The 21382-nt window shown below is 39.5% G+C and overlaps 1 protein-coding gene across 2 annotated transcripts in view; it reads left to right on the top strand.

Annotated features, from left to right (window-relative positions):
* kiaa1549lb (KIAA1549-like b) overlaps nucleotides 1-21382 on the top strand; it is a 62678-nt gene that overhangs the window by 15675 nt on the left and 25621 nt on the right. For both annotated transcript variants that reach the window (XM_081605225.1, XM_008405887.3), the window contains exons 2-7: nucleotides 9831-10193; nucleotides 13117-13602; nucleotides 13682-13797; nucleotides 18932-19151; nucleotides 19373-19506; nucleotides 19923-20091. In XM_081605225.1, coding sequence (XP_081461351.1) covers nucleotides 9831-10193; nucleotides 13117-13602; nucleotides 13682-13797; nucleotides 18932-19151; nucleotides 19373-19506; nucleotides 19923-20091 — 1488 coding nt within the window. The remainder of the gene's footprint in view (nucleotides 1-9830; nucleotides 10194-13116; nucleotides 13603-13681; nucleotides 13798-18931; nucleotides 19152-19372; nucleotides 19507-19922; nucleotides 20092-21382) is intronic.

The following is a 21382-nucleotide window of genomic DNA, read 5'->3' as shown; positions in this document are numbered from 1 at the left end:
TTACTGTTTTAGTTTTACGTTTTCTGTAAAACTAAGAGATGGCTCTATGACCCAGTTATTTTTTTTTAAACGTTTGGTTGTATTTCATCTGTACAGCATCTAATAGTTCACGCTGCTGAATCGGGACCTCCTCGTGTTCAAACACACTTTCACGTGTCCTTTCCCAGACCAAACCAGTCACAACTGATCCTGCTATGTAGGCCAGGTTGATGCGATCCGACTGTACAGAGCAGCACAGTTGTCACATGTTCATTGCAGTTATCTGTTTCATACCTTTCCAGTTATGTCAACATTTATATCTTTCCGGCTTTTTCCCCTCTGCCAAAGAACCCTTTTTGATAACAACAACAAAATGTCATTTACAGTATGGGGCATTTGTGTTTGCCTTATTCATCATTTCCTGTCACTATCTGTTGCCTTTTCTCACCAGCCTGGCATGTGAAATGGCTGCTGCAATTTCCCAGCCCATCACCGCCCCGAGCATGCAGTGACACTTCTACACTTGTCGCCTGTTCGCTTTGATATGTATGTCTCCATTAGGCAGCCGTTAGCCCTGGTTTGACACAGCCTCCTCTCTGTTCATTTATCAGAAGATATCAGGAAATAGGTACGATGATTATGGAATTCTTGCCGATCTATTAAAAACATCTCTGGGAGCCCAGTTTTGTCAACAAATATGCATCTTATTTCTTGCAAAAATGACGAGAATTACAACATTTAGATTAGAAAAAAAAAAGCAGCTGACAGAAATGAAATCTAATACATAGATTTCATACTTGTGAAATTTCCATTTGTGAGTTGCTACCTTTTCTTTTATCTCTCGATTGAAAGGCCAGCTTTGCCTCTGGACATGGTGTAGGAAGTAAAAAAAAAAAAATCTTATCTTTACTGGTCTGCAATTGCCCGAAGAAGCTCTCTGAGACCTCTGACTTTCAGTCATCATGTCTGACTCAATGAAGTTCTTTGGATCACTTCAGTCATCAAACGAATATTCTGCTCAGACGTGCTCCTACATGTTTATACACAATACAGATCAGAGTGTTTGTTAATGGCACGCAGCTTGTTTTACTCACCACAGCTTTTCATTTTATTGACGAGGAGTAACTTCAACCTTACCGTATATCGATTTTGCATTAGGTAATTAAGTAGGAAATATTTTATCGGGTAAACAGGTGGTAACTTAGTCAAGTCATTAAGAATCCTATACAAAATTCTGTCCTTGCATAAACAGCAGAAACTTGTGCAAAGCTTCTTTTTTTTTAAAAATGGAGTCTTGTTACTGAGAAATACATGATGAATTTAGTTATTTCTCCAGCTGGAAAGACTACTCATTATCTAGGGTCTCTTCACTGAACGCAAAGCAGAAAAACATTAATGCTTTTTAATTATTTGCTTTTATATTACATCATAATCGTGCCATTCAAGAACACAAGCATGTTTTACTGGTATTGTTGAGGCCCAGTGACTGTTATCTCATATTTTCTCCAGTGATTGCAGACTGTCGTCACTGTGCTATAAAGTCCTGCAAGTTTTTTTGTTTCCCCCCTTCTGCTGACTAATTTGCAGCACGATCCTTTTGACAATTTGAACCTTTGTGCTCAGCTCTAACTTTCGCTAAGCAATGCAAAATTCAGAAAAATTCTTGCTATTCCTCAGATTCACACTAACAATGACTAACAAGGAGATTGTTGAAGCTAAGTCAAAAGCTGCTTGAACAAAGTAATTTAAGTCTGTTCTCGTTTAAGCACACAGATCATTGCTGCTCTGTATTTCTTTAGGTTTTCCTCTAACCATTACGTTTGTGTTTCATTTCAATGATACATTTAATATATATTTGGAATGACAAAAGCTGGCATTTCATCATTAGCGTGTGAGCTTTTGAGAGTCGTCTACTTGAAACAATCAGTTTTTCTTTTTTTCCGTTTGAGTCTAAAATGTGTTACTTTTTACTGACACTCTTTGGGATCATCGAAACCCAGAAATGGAAGCACACCTTTATTTGTTCTTTTTTCTTCCATAAAAACAAACAAATACAAGAGAAGTTTATCAAACTTTTACCTAAAGTTGGATTTGACGTTGACGAGAGTGAGTGTATATTTATATCTTCAAAAAATGAAATAAATTTTGGTTGGATTCCGCTTTGCTGTTTTTTGCTGAACTATTGCCAAATTAAATCCAGCTTCATTAGTCACAGGCATCTTGCCCTTTGATCTGTAGGTGGTGCTGCATTGCTCCAGGCGGACACATCAAAGCTTACCTGGCGTTTTCTTTGACTACACTCCACTCGCCTGTTTAGTTTGGAGAAAAATAAGTAGCTCTGAAGATGCTAGTTCTTAAACAAGTCTTAATCCCAACATTATCAAAGACGCAAAAGCAGCTTGATGCCATTTATAGGTTTCAAACATGTGATAGAAATTGTGGGATTACACTATCTCTCCACGCTGACCTTTGTTCTTCTGTATTCGCTGAACGGTCTGAGAAATCTGATATGCGATCACTTATCTGAGCCTGGAGAGAGAATGTGGACGCTGTCGCTTCCAAAAAAAGGCTTTGCTAAAAGCCAGGAATTAGAGGACTATGAGTATGCTGTACTCAGCCAGGCCCGGCAGTGACAAACAAGAAGAGACTCTCAATGGGATGATTGGTCTAATGCAACACAGAGAGGTGCAAATACAGGAGGAAATGATTGTAACATTTAGTTTAGAGAGCACAGTGTACCATCCAAAATTCCACGACTGGGCTCATTCTCCTTGACATGACTATGCCTGCTTAGATGTTGTTTTTTTGCTTCTATATGACCGAAACAGGTAGTGAGCTCCTTGTATTTGGAACATTTAAGAAGAGATGTCTATAATATGACTAGAATGCAATTTTTTTCTTTTTTCCACTGAAACTCAAATAATCCGAGTTGTAACATTGGAACACGGGCAGCAGAGAACATGCTCCATAAACTGTAATAGGAGTGGACATGACTGCAACAACATAAGCCTTAATAACTAGAGTGTCCTGAGCTGCTTCAGCACAGGAGTCACTCTGTTGACTTGTCAGGCTGAAAAAGTGGCTGCATGTTCATCTGGAGGGAAAGGAAGACGGGGCAGGAGGAAGAGAGAAAGATGGTGAGAGGAGAGGAGCTCTTCCTCTGAGTCACTGTTCTGTTTGCTGTCAGAGAGGTTTTTTTTTTTTCCACATACCCCATCATTAAAAAAAAAACAATGCATGCAAAATGTGTTAATTTAGACAGAGCATTTACATTTCCTGTGTGCATTTCTCTTACTAATAATCCTTTGGTCATAATAATAATCCTTTGGTCATAATAATAATTCTTTGGTCATAGCATGTAACTTTGTTCTTTTAAATCAAGGCTAAAAGCCCGCCTCTGTAGCATTCTTTTCAACCAATCATCACTGGAACATTGATTAATCAACGCACATTGGATATGTTGCGCACTGACGATTTTGATGATGGCATTCAATAAAATGTAATAATTGTTACTGGTTTCAAAATTGGTAACTGTATAATGTTTTTATGACTTTTTCTTTTTGTGTTTTATAAAACACTTTGAACTGCGTTGTTGCTGAAAAGTGCTGTACAATTTAACTTGATTGATTGATTGATTGATTGATTGATTGATTGATTGATTGATTGATTGATTGATTGATTGATTGATTGATTGATTGATTGATTGATTGATTGATTGATTGGACCACTGCAGAGCTTTTTCTTGATCAGAAATGCCCTAAGCATAAGCAGCAGTGAATTTCAGGCCAAATGTTAATAATTTGCTGCCATTAAATACCACATATGAAATTTCATAACAAATGAAAAACTGAGAAAGTTTATAAAACAATGTCCCCAGATTTGATTGTTGCACAGGGATGTAATTGAAGTTGTTGAACTGACAATTATTAGTTGAGGGTCTTCAAAATCTGAAATTTATGGAAGTGTGGAGGAAGAAAACCATTGTTGAACTACGAATCCAGTGATATGCATAACCTGACAGAGAAGATCACCAACAAGCTAAACACATTCTGGGTTTGGATTCTGGGTTCTTTGTGCAAGGAGTTTGAATGTTCTCCCTGCACATGCGTGGGTTTTGTCTGTGTACTCCGGATTTCTCCCACAGTCCACACTGGTGCTTGTTCTAGGTGTGAGTGAGTGCATGTTTGTTCGTCTTTAGCTGCCCAGTGATGAAGTGGTGACCTATCCTATGCCTGTTGCCCAATGGTGGAATACTGATGGAATATTTCTGTTTCTAGATTTGTAGAGCTGGTATTGAAATGCTCCAAATGATGTAAAACCATGTTTACAGCAAAAGAAGATTCTGCACAGAGTTTTCTGAAAGAGGGCTCATGGAAATGCACACAACACTTTTCTTTTTTTTCATGCTCTACTTTGTGTTGGCCTATCCTATAAAATTCCAATAAACTGCACTCAGTTCATAAAAACATATGCAAAAAAAATTAAAAAGTTCAGCCTGTGTGACATACTTTACAACTATCCTGTTGGTCCAGTGGTCCATCTCAGCCACAACCTCCAGGTTTTTCTTCTCCAAGCTTGAAACCAGATGAAAATGCATACGTTCAGCTGCTTTAGTTTATAATTTCAAAAGAACAACAGCTCAAAGCAGTTGCGTGTGGAACTGCTTTTCTATACGAGCCAATGCGTAAAATATACTTTTGAGGCACATTCCATGAAAAAAAAAAAAAACAGCTCGACCCGGCCTCTACAGCGTGTTTCTGCGCTCGCAGCGGACCGTTAGGCTACTATTTGAATTATACTGTCTTGTTTACTGTTTTCTGCACATGAGAGAACAAAAACAGCTCAAAGCAAAAAGAAAGTGTGTGTATAATAAGAGTGGAGCAGTGCAGGCCCCACTAGTGTCACGTCTGCGCCCTGGTAGCACGAAGATAATGCTGGCTGCAGAGGGGGGGAAATCAGTGTGAAAATGAGGTCTGTGGTTTGGGTCTGCTACTTGAAGAAGGTTTTAAATACAAGGCAGGGTCATAGAGCCTTCTTTTTATATATATATAAAAAAAGTACACTAAAACCAAATGTTTTGTAATGAATAAGTGACCTGCTGATCACATATTAATTTCTTTCAGGAGCCTGTGGTATTGGGTGTTGTGTTGAGTAGAATAGATATTTGTATTTAACGGTGACCAATATTTCCTGCGTATAACAACTCTGTGTTTAAATAACAGATGCGTATCTGCGTGAATAATTTTTGACACACTTAATAAAGGGTTCCACTGATATAAATAAGAGCGAAGATATTTACAGGCAATTTAAAATCAAAACTAAAGACGGTTTATGTGTCCCTGCTCAAATGAAACCTGACGAAGGTTGATGCTTTTGCAGTTTACACTGAAATTGATTGTTTATCTCAAGATACTTATCTCTTTAATAACCAACATTTACATTAATATTCAGGTCTTTAATTTTATTGTAAAACTAACAGATGACAAGCACCACAGTGAGCAAATTAAAATTTTTATGTACAATATTTTTCGGACTATAAGCTGCTACTTTTTCCCCACGCTTTGAACCATGTGGCTTGTAGCCCGGTGCGGCTTTTCTGTGGATTTTTCTTCAACCACCAGGGGGCGCTGTAGCAGGACGTGGATCATTGGAAGTCAAAATTGGAAATCAAAGAAGAAGGTGCTGATTGTCATTTAGATTAGAACAAACACATGCTAGCAGCAGACACGACAGAGAAATTTCTTCAAACTCACAAGAGGCAGTTTTTAAGTTGACGGCTAAAGATCTGGCAGTACAGGAGGGAAATAGAGCCGCTGTACGTAAACTTGGCGTTGGAGACGGAGGGCTGCGTCCTTAATAAATCCAGCAGATTTATGAAAAATTGAGAGTGGCGCAGATACTAGCGGCCTATAGCCCGGTACAGAAAAATACGTTTCCAGTTTAAAAAAAAACAAAAAAAAAAAACGTTGTAGATGCGACTTATAATAAGGTGCGCTCTATAGTCCGGAAAATACGGTATATAAATATAATCTCTCCAACATCTATTTAAATGAGAAATAAGAGAGACATGTTACATTTAATCTTTGAATTATATTCTTATTCTTGTTCTCCATGTTCTTTCAATGCATTCTGGTATTTAACTTGAGGCAAAGTTCAGCTTAAATGCACTTCTGTTCTAATTGATCCTAACAAAGTTAGTAATTCCATTGTTCTGTACATTTTGTCACTTCTGCAGCCTCAAGCAGTTCCCCTCCAGAGTTGCCCTGTATTGGCTACATCGGTTTTCGAATCAACTCCGATTTGCCTTATTTCTGCTCAAATAAATCACATCATGACACCATTGGACTGGTGTGTAGAGGGTGACGTGCTGTGTTAATTTTCCTTAACAGAACCTTTTGCATGCGGACAAAAAGGCTCAGTTTTGGAATCACCTGACCAGAACACCTTGACTGTCGGGCTTGCCATGTCCCTGACATGGGTTGTGGACTTTTAGCTTTTTTTTTTACTTGTCCATAAAAAACAGATTTATGGAGTTTGCAACTAATAAATGTTCTGTCAACAAATTCTCTCACTGGAGTTGTGAATCTCTGCAGCTCCTTACAGTAGCCCCCTTGGCTGCCTCTATGATTAATGTGCTCTTTGCCCAACCTACTGTTTTGTGTAGCTACAAATATTGTTTTATATCCTCATGTCTTCCTTGGTCTTCGCCTGCGTTTTGATAAGTCTTCTCTGATAAACTTGAGGCCTTTGTGGAAAAGCTGTATTCACAATGAGATTCAATTTTCAGAAGTGGACATTATTTTCTTATTAGGCGACTTCAGAAGGAAGCTGACTGCACACATTTTTCCTTAGGAGTGTAAAAGTGGCGTGAAAGTGGATATCTGTAAAACCTTGTTAGTTAGCTAAACTGTGTTGGTACAACGATTAAAATTCCACTGTTTTCATTTAGTGTGTTCGCTGCAATAAAAACATCAGCATAAATACTTGCTGTGTTATTGTGTTTTAATACATTTTAAAGACAAAAACTGTTGTTTATACTACTTTTTTTTTAACCTGCAAACTTGGAAAGAAATTTTATTTTTATACTCAGAGAGCCTGAGATCAATCATGCATTACCTCCTATTAATTTCTCTTTAATTCCCAGCTCATCCTTTACTTCCTCCTCTCTCCTTTTATCTGCACGCCTTGTCCTCTTGTACGCTGCTGAGAATGTTCCCTTATGCTCCGTACCGTCAGAGCAGGTGGCAAACCGCAGGTGAACCTCACACCTCCACTTGTGCTGGCGTCTCTTGCATACAGTCACATTTATGATGCCGCTGGGCTTACTAATTGGCTGTGGAAGATCTCACTGACCTCTTTGTGGCCTTGAAGCGGGACTCGTGGCCTTTGTTAGTGGTCATTTTGTGAGTGCGTAATTGCGATTTCTCTCCACATCAACAGCTTGTGAGAGCATATTCAACGTTTCGAAATGTGAAAAGCAATTTAGCTTTTCACAATTTGACTAATTAGAGATTAGTGAAACAAATCAAATAAAGCCGGATTGTCTTGCAGATGTTACAAGGTTTCCTCAAATACCATTGCTCATGTCTGCTCAGAAACGGCAGTCGTACATGAGTGTGTGCTAGCTGCTGCGGCTCAGCGGTGGAAACTTGCTAAGGGGGCGGCAGATGTGACACGACTGCTAAGTTTTCAAAATGGAAGAAAGGAACCCTGTTAGGTCGAGTCGATAACGTGCCACAAATAAGGGCAGATGGAGAAGGCCGAAAGACAAATCCACTTCAGCTGAATTCAGTCTGGTAATCACCACCAGCGTCTTGTTGTTAGTTTCTGCTCTCCACATCCATTGTGCTACCTATTTCTGAGCTGTGATTTTTTGCAAATGCAAACAGCTTTGCGCCGGGAGTCCTTTTTGTGTGTGTGTTTTTTTTAGGAAGTCATATTTCAGGTCAGCTTATGGCTGCAATCTCTTGAATAATTCCACTTGTTCTACTTTGAGGATCGCCTCTGTTTTCTTTCGTCAGGGAATGCACCGCTGTCTGCCCTTGGTATGCTGTCGGGGAATGTCAGAAAAATGCATTTACACCCCAAACCTGGGCCGAGAGCAGTGTTTATGAAGGTCTTAACATTTGCACAAGGAAAAAGAAATATTTCAATTGTTCAGTGCAGCAGAGAAAACAACTTCAAGTAACATTTTATTTTGTAGATCTTTATAATAATGTAAAAAAGCTTTGACTACAGCTTTGAAACATTCTGCATGAAGACAAAAATAAGAAATGAACAAAGTGAGAGTCATACTTCAAATGAATACTTATTTTGTTTGCTTGGGTGCTTTGTCAGACTACAAATCCTCCCTCATCATAGCAGTGGTTAAGCAAAAATACCTGCCAGCCTCGAGTAACACATCCTTTGTACCTTACACGGTTCAGTGCTTGTCCCTGTGTGTGTGAAGGGGAGTAGATGAGCTGCTTTTGCTTTGTCCACAGTAACACTGTGACACTTGCTCGTTAATTTGAAAATCCTTCGAGGCAAAATGTTGTATATATACAGTCAAACTTTATGCATTAAATGTCAAGGTTAAGGCAACACGATGCAATAATCAGGCACTTTTTTATGCACTGACTTCTGATTTTTTAAAAATTTTTATTGAGGACTATGATAGAAACAAACTCACTGATGTTACCTTTGTTCTTGCTCAAAAAATTGGGAAAATAAGAGCTTAAGGGACTTACAAAATTATTCCTATTAACTTACCAAAGTTTCTTGCCTTTATCGGATTTTTACTAAACTGAAAACAAAATTCCTCAGAGATCATGCTCTCTGTTGACATATTTACAGGCTGAAAAATGTCGATTTTCAGACAAGGGTCAATCAAGGTAAAATGGACGTGTTTTGATCTCTGGTTGTTATCTGTTACATATTTATTGAGGAATATCGTAATATAATTTATTCAGTTTACACTATGTAGATAATATTAAGACTGTTTCAGTGCTGCAGAAATGTCTTTTTTATTAAATCAAGGCTGAGTAAGCTTCCTTAAAGTCTCCTATCTTATCGGTCTTAGTTTATATCCTTACTAACCATTGACTGACTGTCAGCCTCGGTGCTCTCTATTTAATTGTTGACCAGTTTGAGTTTTAAGGGTTTTGTACCTCCATCTCGCACCTGGAAGTTGCCATTTTGCCCCGTCCTACACGGTAAATGGTAATTGACCTGGTCGTAACAACCTGCATTTGTATAAAGCTTTACTTCCCTCCAGTGCCACTGCCACCCCTACTTCCATTTCATTTCACAGCAAACCCTTTGGTACACATGTAACAATTTCTTTCCATTTAAGTATTTTCATAAATCAAGGTTATGCCCATATAAATGCTTAGATCTAATGTATAATTTAATACAGCCATATGTTTTCTGAAAACTTTGTATTACACTTCATTTTCATTTATTTTTGCCTTTAATACATTTTTGGGCCAGTTGACACCTATGAAATGATAGAGAAATAACAGAGAACAACTTCTAATCGAACTAAAATTACTCATAAAAGAACGTGCAACCTTTGACTGACAGGTATTTATCGCAGTAATCTAACAGCATTTCCTGAGAGTTTACTATAATTGTGATATAGTTAATTACTTTCCTTTACTGGCTGTCAAAGCAGGTTGAAGCCAACCTCCCTGGTGGGTATGTTTCCACTTCATGTCCCTGCACAACAAAGTTGGTATTGACGATAGATGGATTTTTATGCCGGATATATATACATAGTGTTAGTGGTGGATAAGTTGACTCACAATTGGCAAATAGGGCTATACATAAAAGTAAAAATAAACAATCTTTTTTTTATGCTCTTTTTGCAGAAAAATCCACCTATGATGCCTCTGGCTCCCCACCGAGGAGCTCCGCATTCACAAGTCCTCATGTCCAACCAATGGCTGAGGTGTCAGCGACGGAGGAGGTGCCTTTCCAAGTGGTTCATTCGGACAGCAACGCGGACGCAGAGGGAGAAGGTTTATTGGGACAGCCGGCTTTTTCCTCCATCCTAACTGTGATGGCAGAAACTGTCAGACATCCAGTGAGCCTTGATCAAAGTAGAACCTTGCCAACTATCAGCAAGGATGATACACTCACCACCCAATGGCCTTCACATAATTCCAGCCAAGATTCAGACATGTCCTCCTCCTCATCATCGTCAGTCGGAGACGGCTTCAGAGCGCGCTCAGGTCTGATTTATAGCCGTTGTAAGACATACCCCTACATACCAAGCCTCCAAGCCATTTTGTGTCATTTATAGATGGAAAGCAGAACCTCTCATCATTTCAATTTTATCATTGACATCAATGTCAACCCAGCACCATCTTTCTTCTTTGTGCCGTCATTCTTGTTATCTGTATTTTTCCAGTTGTCTTCCACTGAGCAGATAAACAAGCTGTTTCATCTCAGGGTCAGGGGAGTGCGTCCACCACAGCCTGCTTCTCAGATAGAGGTATCAACGTTATTACCTGCTGAGCCTCGGGCTTGGGTAGACAGCAATAGACCAGCAAAATCCACCACTTATAGGGTTGGTGACCTACAGTATATGTTGTTTAATGGGATACACAAAAACGCCACAAGCGAGTCATCAGTGTAAGCCCAGCAGAGAAGATAGCAATAAAATGAGTCATTTTGTCTTACCTGGGCCAGTGACCAGCACTTTTTCTTCTTCTCCAAACAATGGTCTGAATCATTTAGTTAATTTATGTGGATTCATTCAAAATCCGAACATAGACCTGAACTCTGTATCTGCTGATAATCTTAAAAACAGCTCTCCAATTTCATCCAATCAAAGGAGTCATGCAGTTAAGAGGCAGCAGGGAGTTTCACATAATCCCACATCAGCACTGCTGTCTGCCCGTGCTAAAGGCTATTCACTTTCTAGTCATGTCACACAGCAGATGTTACACCGAACAGCCTTTATTAGGAATCAAGACAAGACTACAGCTGATAGTCACACTTTATCCTGCAGAAGCAGCAAAGCCATGTCATCAATCATTTCACATTTTGGCAATCCAACTGTGACACCAGCAGCAACCTTCAAAACCAGCAAATTGTTTTGTTTTTTGTTTTTTTTCCCCCCTCCCAATCTTCATCGGATCGAAAGCCTCCCTCTCAAACCACAGCAGCCAAGCCGGCACAAACCCACGTTTCTGTGGCGTCCTCTTAAGAGGACGCGTGATCTAACCCTGGTGATTTACTGGTGGCAGCAGATCAACGCAGTCCCAGACTTCCTGCTATCAATATAGATTACAACCAGGGAGAGAGAGCGGGGGCTGAGCTGGGATCTGCTTACGTGCCATCTCACCTGAATAACTCACTTTCACTTACTCAGCTGAGACCTGAGCCCGTCAACGCTTTCGCCCCTCCGCCTGGTTCACATCAAAGTCAGATGCACCGAGAGATGTTGAGGAATTTGTAACAATAACGGCACTTTCAAGGATGTAGCCCACACAGGCTGGACAGCTCTAACAATATTTACACCCAACAAAAGGGCAAAAAAAACAAAATCTCCTTTTGAGCAGAGAGTGGATGCAAGGAAAACAACCTATGTGACTGAACATTAGAGTGTTACATGACAACCTAGAAATCTGAATAAAACTCAATTCACTTGGACTCTATGCAGAGAGGGTGATTTTGGAGCGGACGTCCTCAAAACAAACTTCCAAAATAAAGTCCCTGTTGAGGATCCTGTTTTAACCTCAACTTCTAGAAGATCAGAGAAGTAAGATGACTTCCAAGAAAGAAAACAAAATCACATAATGTCAGACATGTCGGATAAAAACCAGTCTTCGGAAGACTTCCACCAAAATACCAAAAGTATTTATGTTACTCCCTTTTTTTTTCAATAGAAATGAGTCTATGATGATCAGAGATTCAGCATTTTACAAGACAGGGCAGTTCACAGTCTTCTGTCTTTTATGACTTCAAAAGACACCTTTGTTTTTTTGTTTTTTTAATAAAGACTGTAGCAGAATGTCTTCTGCTAAACTGCCCTCACCTGAAAATTCTGATCGTGTGTTAAAACCTGTTGATTAAAAGCCCTTCAATCGATTTCCGTGCCAGTTATTCTTCTTCCTCTTTAGCAAAAACCCCTCCTGACACAAATGACACAAATTTTCTCTGCTGTGAGATCAATCACTGGCATGAGCAGAGAGGAATCAAATTCAATTTTGGGCCAGCATAAAAACCATTGCCTGAGCCGCTCCCTTTGCAGTAACTACCTATTTTAGTGACGGACAGAACAGCGTGGAGACATCGAGGGCTATTTTCAGCTCTGGCAATAAAAAAAAAAAACAACAAAAAAAAAAAACTAATGGCTCTGTACACAAAGTGGAAAGCCACCAATCCAGTTCTGGTTCAAAGCAGTGCTTTTAAAGCAGGAAGCGCATCTAGCAGCTTTGACGGTGCTAAATCTAATTTAGCAGCAGATGGTTCATCACATGAACATCAAAAACTGGAAGACAAACAAGAGCGTAATGTGCATTTATTGAATTTGGATGATTCAACAGCTGTCACCAGTAGTCCATTTCCAAAATATCTGACCTTTGGAGAGCACACATTTTCTACCTTTGCTCAAGGGACTTCAAACCATAAGAACTAAAGTCCGGATTTGTCTTTGGCTCATCCTAGACCTGCCGTGTCTTCCAGTGGACTGCCGGAGTTATTATAGGAACTTCTGCTACATCTGTCTGGAGTTCAGATGTGTCTCTACTCTTCTTTTCCATAACTACTAATACTGAAATACTATCTCAAGCTACTCTTTTTGTATTGAGGTATAAGAACATGAAGCCCCCATACTCAGTTTCCCCATGTATGCGTTTTCAAACATTACCTTTAATACCCAACCAAAGAGGTCAGCTTTACAATCTAACCCACTTCCTTCATTCTTATGTCAATCTCCATCATAGTCGATTGCTTTCCCATCACCTTCATTCTCTCTGTTGTCCTCCTCATACTTATATAAAAAAACTATCTCTTCAGTGTTTTTATTCAACTAACATATTGTCAACACCACCAAACTTACACCCATCGAAAGTGTCATTCCTTTGGTTTTCACCAGCTTAGGTTCTGATCACTCACAACAAGTGACTGAGGCGTTTGTTCTTGCAGAGCCAGAGATGGATGATCTTACAGCTGGAACATCTAAATCAGTTGTGTCCACTTTCCCCAAAGAAAATGAGGTTAGTCTAAGCTCTTCTCAGTCAGACAGGGTAGTCCTCTCTGCTGGGCCCATCGAGAACACATCTCAGGTATCACTGGTGACCCCACAACACGATACCCCGACAGCCCCGGTGAAGCTCACTGCAACAACCGCGCCGCCGCCTACGAAAGCGCCTGCCGCCGCCACCACTACCGCGCCTTCTGCGAAAGCAACAACGCCGTCGACCACCACGACCACTCTGCAGCCCAAACCCGTCACCAGAAGGACCACCACAACCATCAGGACTTATACCAGCAGAAGAACGTTCACGTCACCCAACCAAAGAGCGAACCCCCCGAGGGGGGTCACCGCCGTCTTCGCCTCGCCTTTCACCACGACCACAGAGGCTCCACAGCCACAGTGCAACATAACTGAGAGGTTATGGGTGAAAACAGGTAAACTCTGTAGAAGAAGAATCTTATTTTCTGTCATGCTTTGTTTCCAAATTGACTTTTTTTTCCTTGTCTGTTTTAGTTGTTTCAATCTACGTAAGACGGAACAGGCTGGATAGCATTCAGAGGCAGAACTTGCGAAGGGGACTGAGTCAAGGCCTCAGAAAAGCTTTGAATGACACATCAGCCCAAGCACAGGTAGGAATGCTTATTCTACAGTGTGTAATATGACAATGTGTGCGTAGTTTTATGTGTGTGTGTGTGTGTGTGTGTGTGTGTGTGCGTGGACGTGCGTGTGTGTGCGCGTGTGGGGGTGTGTGTGTGTGTGTGGGGGTGTGCGTGTGGGTGTGTGTGTGAGTGAAAAAGTGTTTGGTGTTTGGCGGCAGACATTTAGATTTGTTCTATTCGCTTAAGTTGAAAGAATCTGCAGATCACACCACTAAATGATCAAACAACTCAAACACGGTCACTGGGCATTATTGTGTGCTTACACCAGCCTCCTGTCTCCAAAGCCCTTTTTATTTTTGGTGTTTGTCTGTTAGGGACCTCCCTGACCTTCCTCATGCAAATGTAAAAGGCCTGAGGTAGGGAGAGCAGCAGGAAGACCCCTCCCCCCCACCCAACCCACACTAAACAGAAGGCAGAGCAACATCACTGATGTACATGACACTGATTAAGTCAGATTTAAGGGGGGGGCAGCAGGGATGAAGGCGAGGTTAAACCGTGGCCTGTGGAGGAAGAAGCAAAGGTCAACAGGATGAAGCAGCTTAAAAAAAAAAAAGCTTTGGATGTGATTTACCAGATGAATTCATAGAAAAGAAACGGGTCCCATGTAATGGCAATAGCAGGTTGGGAGTATTTAAGTTTTTTGCAGAACTAAATCTACTCATGCTGAATTATTTTTTTTCACTATGTGAGAAACTGTTGTTCAGTGAAGCAGTGGTGAATCGTTCCTCATTTTACCCTTGCAAGAAAACTGGATGTGTGTAATCATACCAAGGACCCTGATGTAGGCTATTACAGAAGAGCTGAAGATTAATATAGAAATTAGGTTGACTGGCTCCCAGAAGACACGGTGTGGTGTCACAAATTTGAGTTACTGTACCAACATTGAAGATGATGTCGTTTAGCTTTTTTTTAATGGATGACCAGAGTCAAGTCTTTATGGACAATCTGCAGCAATGTTGCTGTTATTGCAGCAACATTTTGCATACATTGGATCTGGTTAAAAAGGAAGGAAAAAAGAAAGTTTAAATGAAACCACTCAGTGTTTTCCCCAGCAAATAAATCCAGTGCATGCACAAAATGACCTTTGTGTTCGGATTAGCTTGTTGTGGAACGAATCACGTTTCCCAATGTGCCAAAAAGCATCCTATCTCCCCGCTCTCCTGCAGCCCTCTGAAACCTCCACTCCATGTGAATTTGTATTGAGAGCACCTCTTAACTATGCAAGGTTATTACTGAACACAGCCAGATAGAAATATGTGACAAAGATCTATTTAAATTTGGAAAAAGCAGAGTTAAACTCGGCAATGGGTTTAGTGTAGTTATTTCCTCCCTCCCCCTGTTTTACATATAAAATACATAAAAAAAATCTTGTGAATCAGTTTGATTCATTGTTTTTGTATAATGCCAGTTTCCATACACATACTCACAGTGGGATATAATGACAGCAGCATAACTAAAGGGCATGGCTCAAGAAAAACAAACAAACAAACAAACAAACAAACAAACAAACTTTCACTGTGAGCTTCAGGAAGGGAAATAGGCCTATTCCTGAGAACTTGAGCTGGTATTCACGAGGACGGGACTCAAAAGCTGAAAGCTCTCATCTCTTCTTATGCACAATCCTGGAACTACAAGTACTCTTATCACGCGGATGCAAAGTTTCCAGTCTGGAAAATATTATGCAATTAATAACTATATAGATTAGGGGGAAATTTTACATCCAGATTTGACAGGGATCAAATTTAACGAAACTAAGACTGCCAGATAAAATCTTTTCAGGTAATTTATTTATCTGTTTGTCCTCTTGTGTCCAACAGAAGCAAAACAGGCAAAGAGTTAAATAAAAAAAATGAAATAACAATGAAAAAAAAAATCATTCAAATATTCTTACTCACTGATCCTGTCAGAGTGCTTGAACGATGCAATTTAACTACGTGCTCCATTTTTCTTCTGAAGATTTTTAAATTTCAATTTGAGAAATCAACAGAAAGTTGTCGCAAAGTTGGAAGATCAGTTGAGAAAACGAGAAAGATTTTCTCCACTACTCAATTTTAAGCAGTTTGTAGCAAATGTTAAAGTGCTTAAACAGCTGATTAATCTGTGGTTGTCCTGATTAGCTCAGCTCAGTGTAAAAAAGGTTGAATACTTCAGGATGCAAATAGTTTCTACCAAGCATTTTTGTCTGTCTTCACGCTAACAAACCAAAGTCACTGAGTGTAAATGGAAATGTTTTACTGCAAGTTTGGGAATGTTTGGTTGGTAAAGGACGCATACGCAATTTAAAAGTGACTTGCCAACATAATGCCTTCCACTGTAAATAAAGTGGGAGTTTGCTTTTCTGTGGTGTTAAAAGCCTAAAGGCAACAACCTCAGTCTTATTTGAATATACAAGCAAATATCTGGAAGCCATAATCAATACTTTCTTGTAATCAAACTATTGGGCTGATTTCATTTAGAATCAAGGATATCAGTGTCATAGAGTGAACTTTAATTTAGCTTCTAATGTTTAATATCTCTGTAATAATGAAGTGTATTAAGTGTGAAAATCAATATCCCTCTGTCTGTAATAAGTTGCAGTTAGTGTGGGCAGTGCTATGAAATTTTTGTCTCTCTCTTTTTGCATTTCTTAACCCAGAAGTAAGTGTGTCTGCCTCTCCGTGGCTCCTGACTATGTGAAGCTCATGCTCTCCCCCGTGTCTCTCGCTGGTCTTGAAAGGTGTTTTGCTTCAGTGCACTTTGGTCACCTATTTGAACAATGCATGTGTCCTTTATAGCAGCTGAAGCTGGGGAAATTGCCTTTGCATTTAATTATAGACTAAAACGGTTGGGAGGAGACAAATGTGCCGAGCTGATTTTATGACACAAGACTAAAGATTAAAAACATTTTGAAGAACTATTTTTTTAATGCTAATTTAAAGATCTACATGTGTTTTTTTTCTCTTTGCTAGTTGTTTTATTTTTCCATTTGTCTGTCTATTACCCTTCACGACGGAAATAATAGGCTTGTTCCTAATAGCACCTTCACATGGGTTGATCCTGAGAGGATGAAGGGATGATAAAGAGCTCTATTCATAGAGCTTGTAACAAGGCTGAATTGTGTGGAGGCAGAGTCGTAACTTTCAGCTGCGGAGACAAGAGGCTCTCGGTGTTTTTGGCCTCTTCGTCAACGCGGGCTCGTTGATGGGTTTCAATAGCAGATGTGAATGGTTCTACCTCTCCTACAAAAACACCTAGTTCCATCGTAGCTGCCCATCCCAGCTTTTATGATGAGGAGAACGCAGGAAAGAGTCAAACTCTTCCTGATAAAACGCATCGAGGCTCTGTGTGTGTGTGTGTGCGTGTGTGTGTGTGTGTCGACGCACAAATGGAAAAGCACACATTTATTTTTCAGCTCCAACTTGAGCACTTAGACACCTGGTCTCATAACAAAAGCCATCTCTTAAAAGACTTGAGGAGTTAACAGTCTCCCTATCGTGATTCTTTTTTTGTTGCTCTTTGTCGTCCTCTCAGAAACCTCTCAGTTCTTGTGACATTTCTGTATCCACTGTCTTTATTTATTTATTTTTTATTTGACTAGAGCTTGTATCACTGCAAAAAAACAACAAAAACCCCCCCCAAAAAACCCAGAGGTTTTGACATAATAGCATTTCCTACAACTCAGGTACTTCATTACATTCTGGTGTAAAAACCCAAACCTTTGCCCAGCAGTTGGCTAATTGGTGCTGTGGGAACGTGTTCTGTCCACATTTACTCCACGTCTCACGAGTTTGTAGTAAATATGGATGTTTATGAGTAGGTATTAAAGAGCCCACTTGGGTTTGATGGGGATGTAACACCTGGCTACACATTTTTATTCACACTGCAGTTAATACGCTAAAGGCTTGCTCGGATTGAGACGTCACAATTTTTCTTCAAAGAAGCACATTTAATAACCGGTACGTCGCACAAGAAAACCCTACAGATAACGCCAACATATTTTCAACTGAATGATGATAGATTCACTCAATGTACCTATTAGTGTATATCAGTGTGTGGCCTGATTTATTCTGTGTAGTCAAAAATGATAAATTACAACAGAAATTTTGGATCCCACACAGCCTGCAGGATTCTTTCATTTATGTTGTGAATAGAGGTACCAGCAGCACTGTGGGTAAACAGATTCGTACTGGCATTTGGTAACATTTAAGAGACTTGCATTTGATTTTTGTTCCCATTCTCTCTCTCAAATTATAGGCACATGCATTTAAGTGTAAAATTGGTAGGTGATGTTGGGTCAGTATCCACAGTAAGCTGATAATGAAGCTGAAAACTGAGCCATTTTGCCACAACAGCGATTTTCCAACTCCATTTTATTTTAGAATTAGCCTCTAAAACATCTGATAGCGGAATACAATGGCTCCTCAAATTGTTAACATTCAAGATGATTTATTTGGAAATACAAACACATCAAATATCACCACAAGATCAGCACATCCACAGTAAATGATGGTGATAGTTGTAATGTGACCTGGGTGTCTTTTCTTCAGATAGAGCTAAGGTTTTCAACCAGAATGAATGATGGTCTGAGTGGTTCAAAAATACCCGGCAAGTCTGCGTTAACATGCTTTGACGTTTTGATCAAGTTTGAATGTGTTCAGGTTCTAGTTCTTTTATTTTAATCTATTCAGGTTTTGGATCTGTACCTTTGTCAGTAAATGGTAAACAATCATGTTTGGGTAAAATAAATCACAGCAGTCTTTTTGTCCGTATAAATTTTCCCTTTGAGTTTTTATTACTACTTTACTGACGTGGCAAAAGAACTTTAGACAAATTCAATTTAATAATAGAGTACGTCTGCACCTTATCAGTAAGAAAACAAATCCTCTAAAAGTGGGGATCACAGCCGTGCCTTCTACACTGCCAGCACATTTTCAACTTCATTTTTTAAATTTTTAAATTATTTTTAACTATGGAGCTGTTGTTTAACCTAACGAAGGGACACTTCATCAACTCATATTGCTTACATAAGTAGCTCTAAGTAGAGCCATGAATTATGTCTGGTATATCTGTAAACATCCATCTCCTGTTTTTTTTTTATTTTTTATTTTTAACTCCACTATCTCAGGTGGAGACGGTTTTTGGCTCTCCCAACATGACGGTGGCTTATCACGTGACAGGAGGAGAGACAGTTTACCCTCCCTCTGTAGTAGCAGAGGGTTTGATGTCCTACGGCCGTGATAAGCTGATTGCAGACCTGCGACAGTACCTCCCCATGGTGACAGCCCTGCCTCTTCCTGTTGCTTTGTGGAGATCCAGCCCCGCCACTGGCTTCCAGCTGAAAACAGGTCAGCCAACTCTCACTCAGGGTGAAAATGAGCGTGTCACAGATCAGCTTGAGCCTTCGTAGTGGTTTTTTTCCCCCCTGCTGTGACTTTACCCTGCAAAGAAAGAGAAAAAAATGCTTGTTTGTTTGTCACACCACATCAGAGACTAAGTTGACACGATACGTGTGCATAATGTAAAGTTTATAACAGACAGTACGTCTAAACCGTTCTTTGTGTTGCAGTGTTGCAGTTTGTGGGGGCAGGTGACGACCCCCGATCCTGTCGCTTCTTGCAAATGATGGAACAGAGACTTGAGAAGGTCTTTTCTGAGGCGCAGGCCAAAGTTCTCAACGCTAAAAGCCGACTGGCAGTTCAGGTAATGCGGCGACCTTAATTCGCCCGGGCTGTGCTGCTCTGCTACTGTTAGTCATCTGGCGTTTTATAAGATTTGGCAGCTTCAAACAGATGCAAATTGCTCACCATTTGTGCAAAATTCTCCCCTCGTGAATTGGGGTGTTTCTGTTTTTTTTTTTTTTTTCACCGGCTGCTTTTCAGCCAGTGAACCACTGTTTGTATTCATTTTAATGCGCTGCCACATTAAAGTGCACCATGTATTAAAGCTAATTTGACACTGACGCGTTTAAATAAAAAATATGCTGCATTTTTTTCCACTGGCTTTTATAGATAACTGTTCTGTTGTTTTCCATTTGCTTCTGTTGTTTCCTACGTCTGCATTTTGTTTTCTTGCTAAACTGATATCTGTTTGTTTTGTTTTTTTTTATCTTTTCCTAGATTCTGAGTGTTTCTCAGACACCAGGCTCTCCCGCTGTGTCTTTAGTCTACACTGTAAAGAACGGGACTGTATTTCTCAATGGAACAGTTGCCTCCAACCTTCTTGGTCAGTTTTCTGCTGAGCTGGTGGGCTACTTCCTCTTCTATCCTCCTCTTATTATTGCTGAGCGTAAGTTGCATTTTTCTTCTACTCTGAAATAAATGTGTTAACGCAGAATTCAGCTGCTGCAAAGAGTTTGTGCGTTTCATTAGGGAGTGCTTCTTTGGCAGCCTCAAATCTATTGTGTTAATTTAGAGAAAGTTTTTATGGTCCACATGGAGCCACTGAGTCCGTCTTGTAAAGTGACTGTCAGCCTAAATGACTGCCGGTTTCCAAGTGATCCCGTGCTCTCGACTGTTCTGCAGCTTTTGAAGAAATATTCAGTCTTCATCTGTTTTAAAAGTGCAAAGATAAATAAGCGGTGACGGGAATCAGCAGGAGACTAAACAGAAGTCCCAGTGGGAGTCCAGTGTGTCTCTGCAAAAAGAAATACGACAGGCAAAGGTCTAAGATAAAGAAAAAAAAGAAGCAAGTAGTGGTTGAATGCGATTAAAAGAATCTAATTAATAAGAGGCTTTTTGTTTAGCTAATTGTGATTAATCACTTTTTTTTTTCAAAAAGCAATGTGTGACAAAATAAGAAAAGTTATTCAATTTGAGCATTTTTAAAAAATGTCCTTAATAGTCATGCATGAACAGTAATCTATACACTAACAAAGGAATATATTTTGGTTTATTAAGATATTGTAGTTATCCTATGATGCTGTGGTTCTTCCTACCTTTAACCTACAGCTGCTGTTACATTTATTTATGAAATTTATTTTTTCTTAATATTCCTCTCCAATGAGTCTAAATATAGCATTATTATCTAAAAGGTGGAAATAAAAGCAAAGATAAAACATCTGGATTGAGAGCTCTCTGGCATGAGATGGGATCACATTTTCATCTGATAGTTTTCTTATCTTGTCTGCAGGCCCCATACCACCACATATATTCTCTAATTTTAGGTTTTAAATGTTGAAGCTCTGTTAATATAAAGTATGCACTAATTTTTTTCCCACTTTTCTTGTATCATGCACTGTTTATTCATTAACTCTCTCATCAAGTGGTACTTCTCTCGTTTTCGACACTAGTAGAACGCTCACTTGCCCTTTTACATTTAATATTTATTATTTAAACTCTGCATCATTTGCATTTACAAAGCACATTAACGCAATAAAAAAAAACTTTTTTCTGTAATTAGTTTTTCAAAGCTAATGCTTTCAAGCGAGACATCATAAATGGATACATGGTACGTTTCTATTGCACTACATTCATCTATATATCTTTTAAATCAAGAATTTCCATTTGTTATAGTTTAATAATTTCACTAAGATGCTTTGTTAAAATTTTAAATGTTTACAGAATTGTTTCTTTTCTCG

The sequence above is a fragment of the Poecilia reticulata genome, chromosome 3, assembly GCF_904066995.2.
Source record: "Poecilia reticulata chromosome 3, P_reticulata-male-v2, whole genome shotgun sequence".
NCBI classification, from domain to species: domain Eukaryota; kingdom Metazoa; phylum Chordata; class Actinopteri; order Cyprinodontiformes; family Poeciliidae; genus Poecilia; species Poecilia reticulata.
Note: the sequence above shows the minus strand (reverse complement) of the source record. Positions and strands in the feature narration are given on the sequence as shown.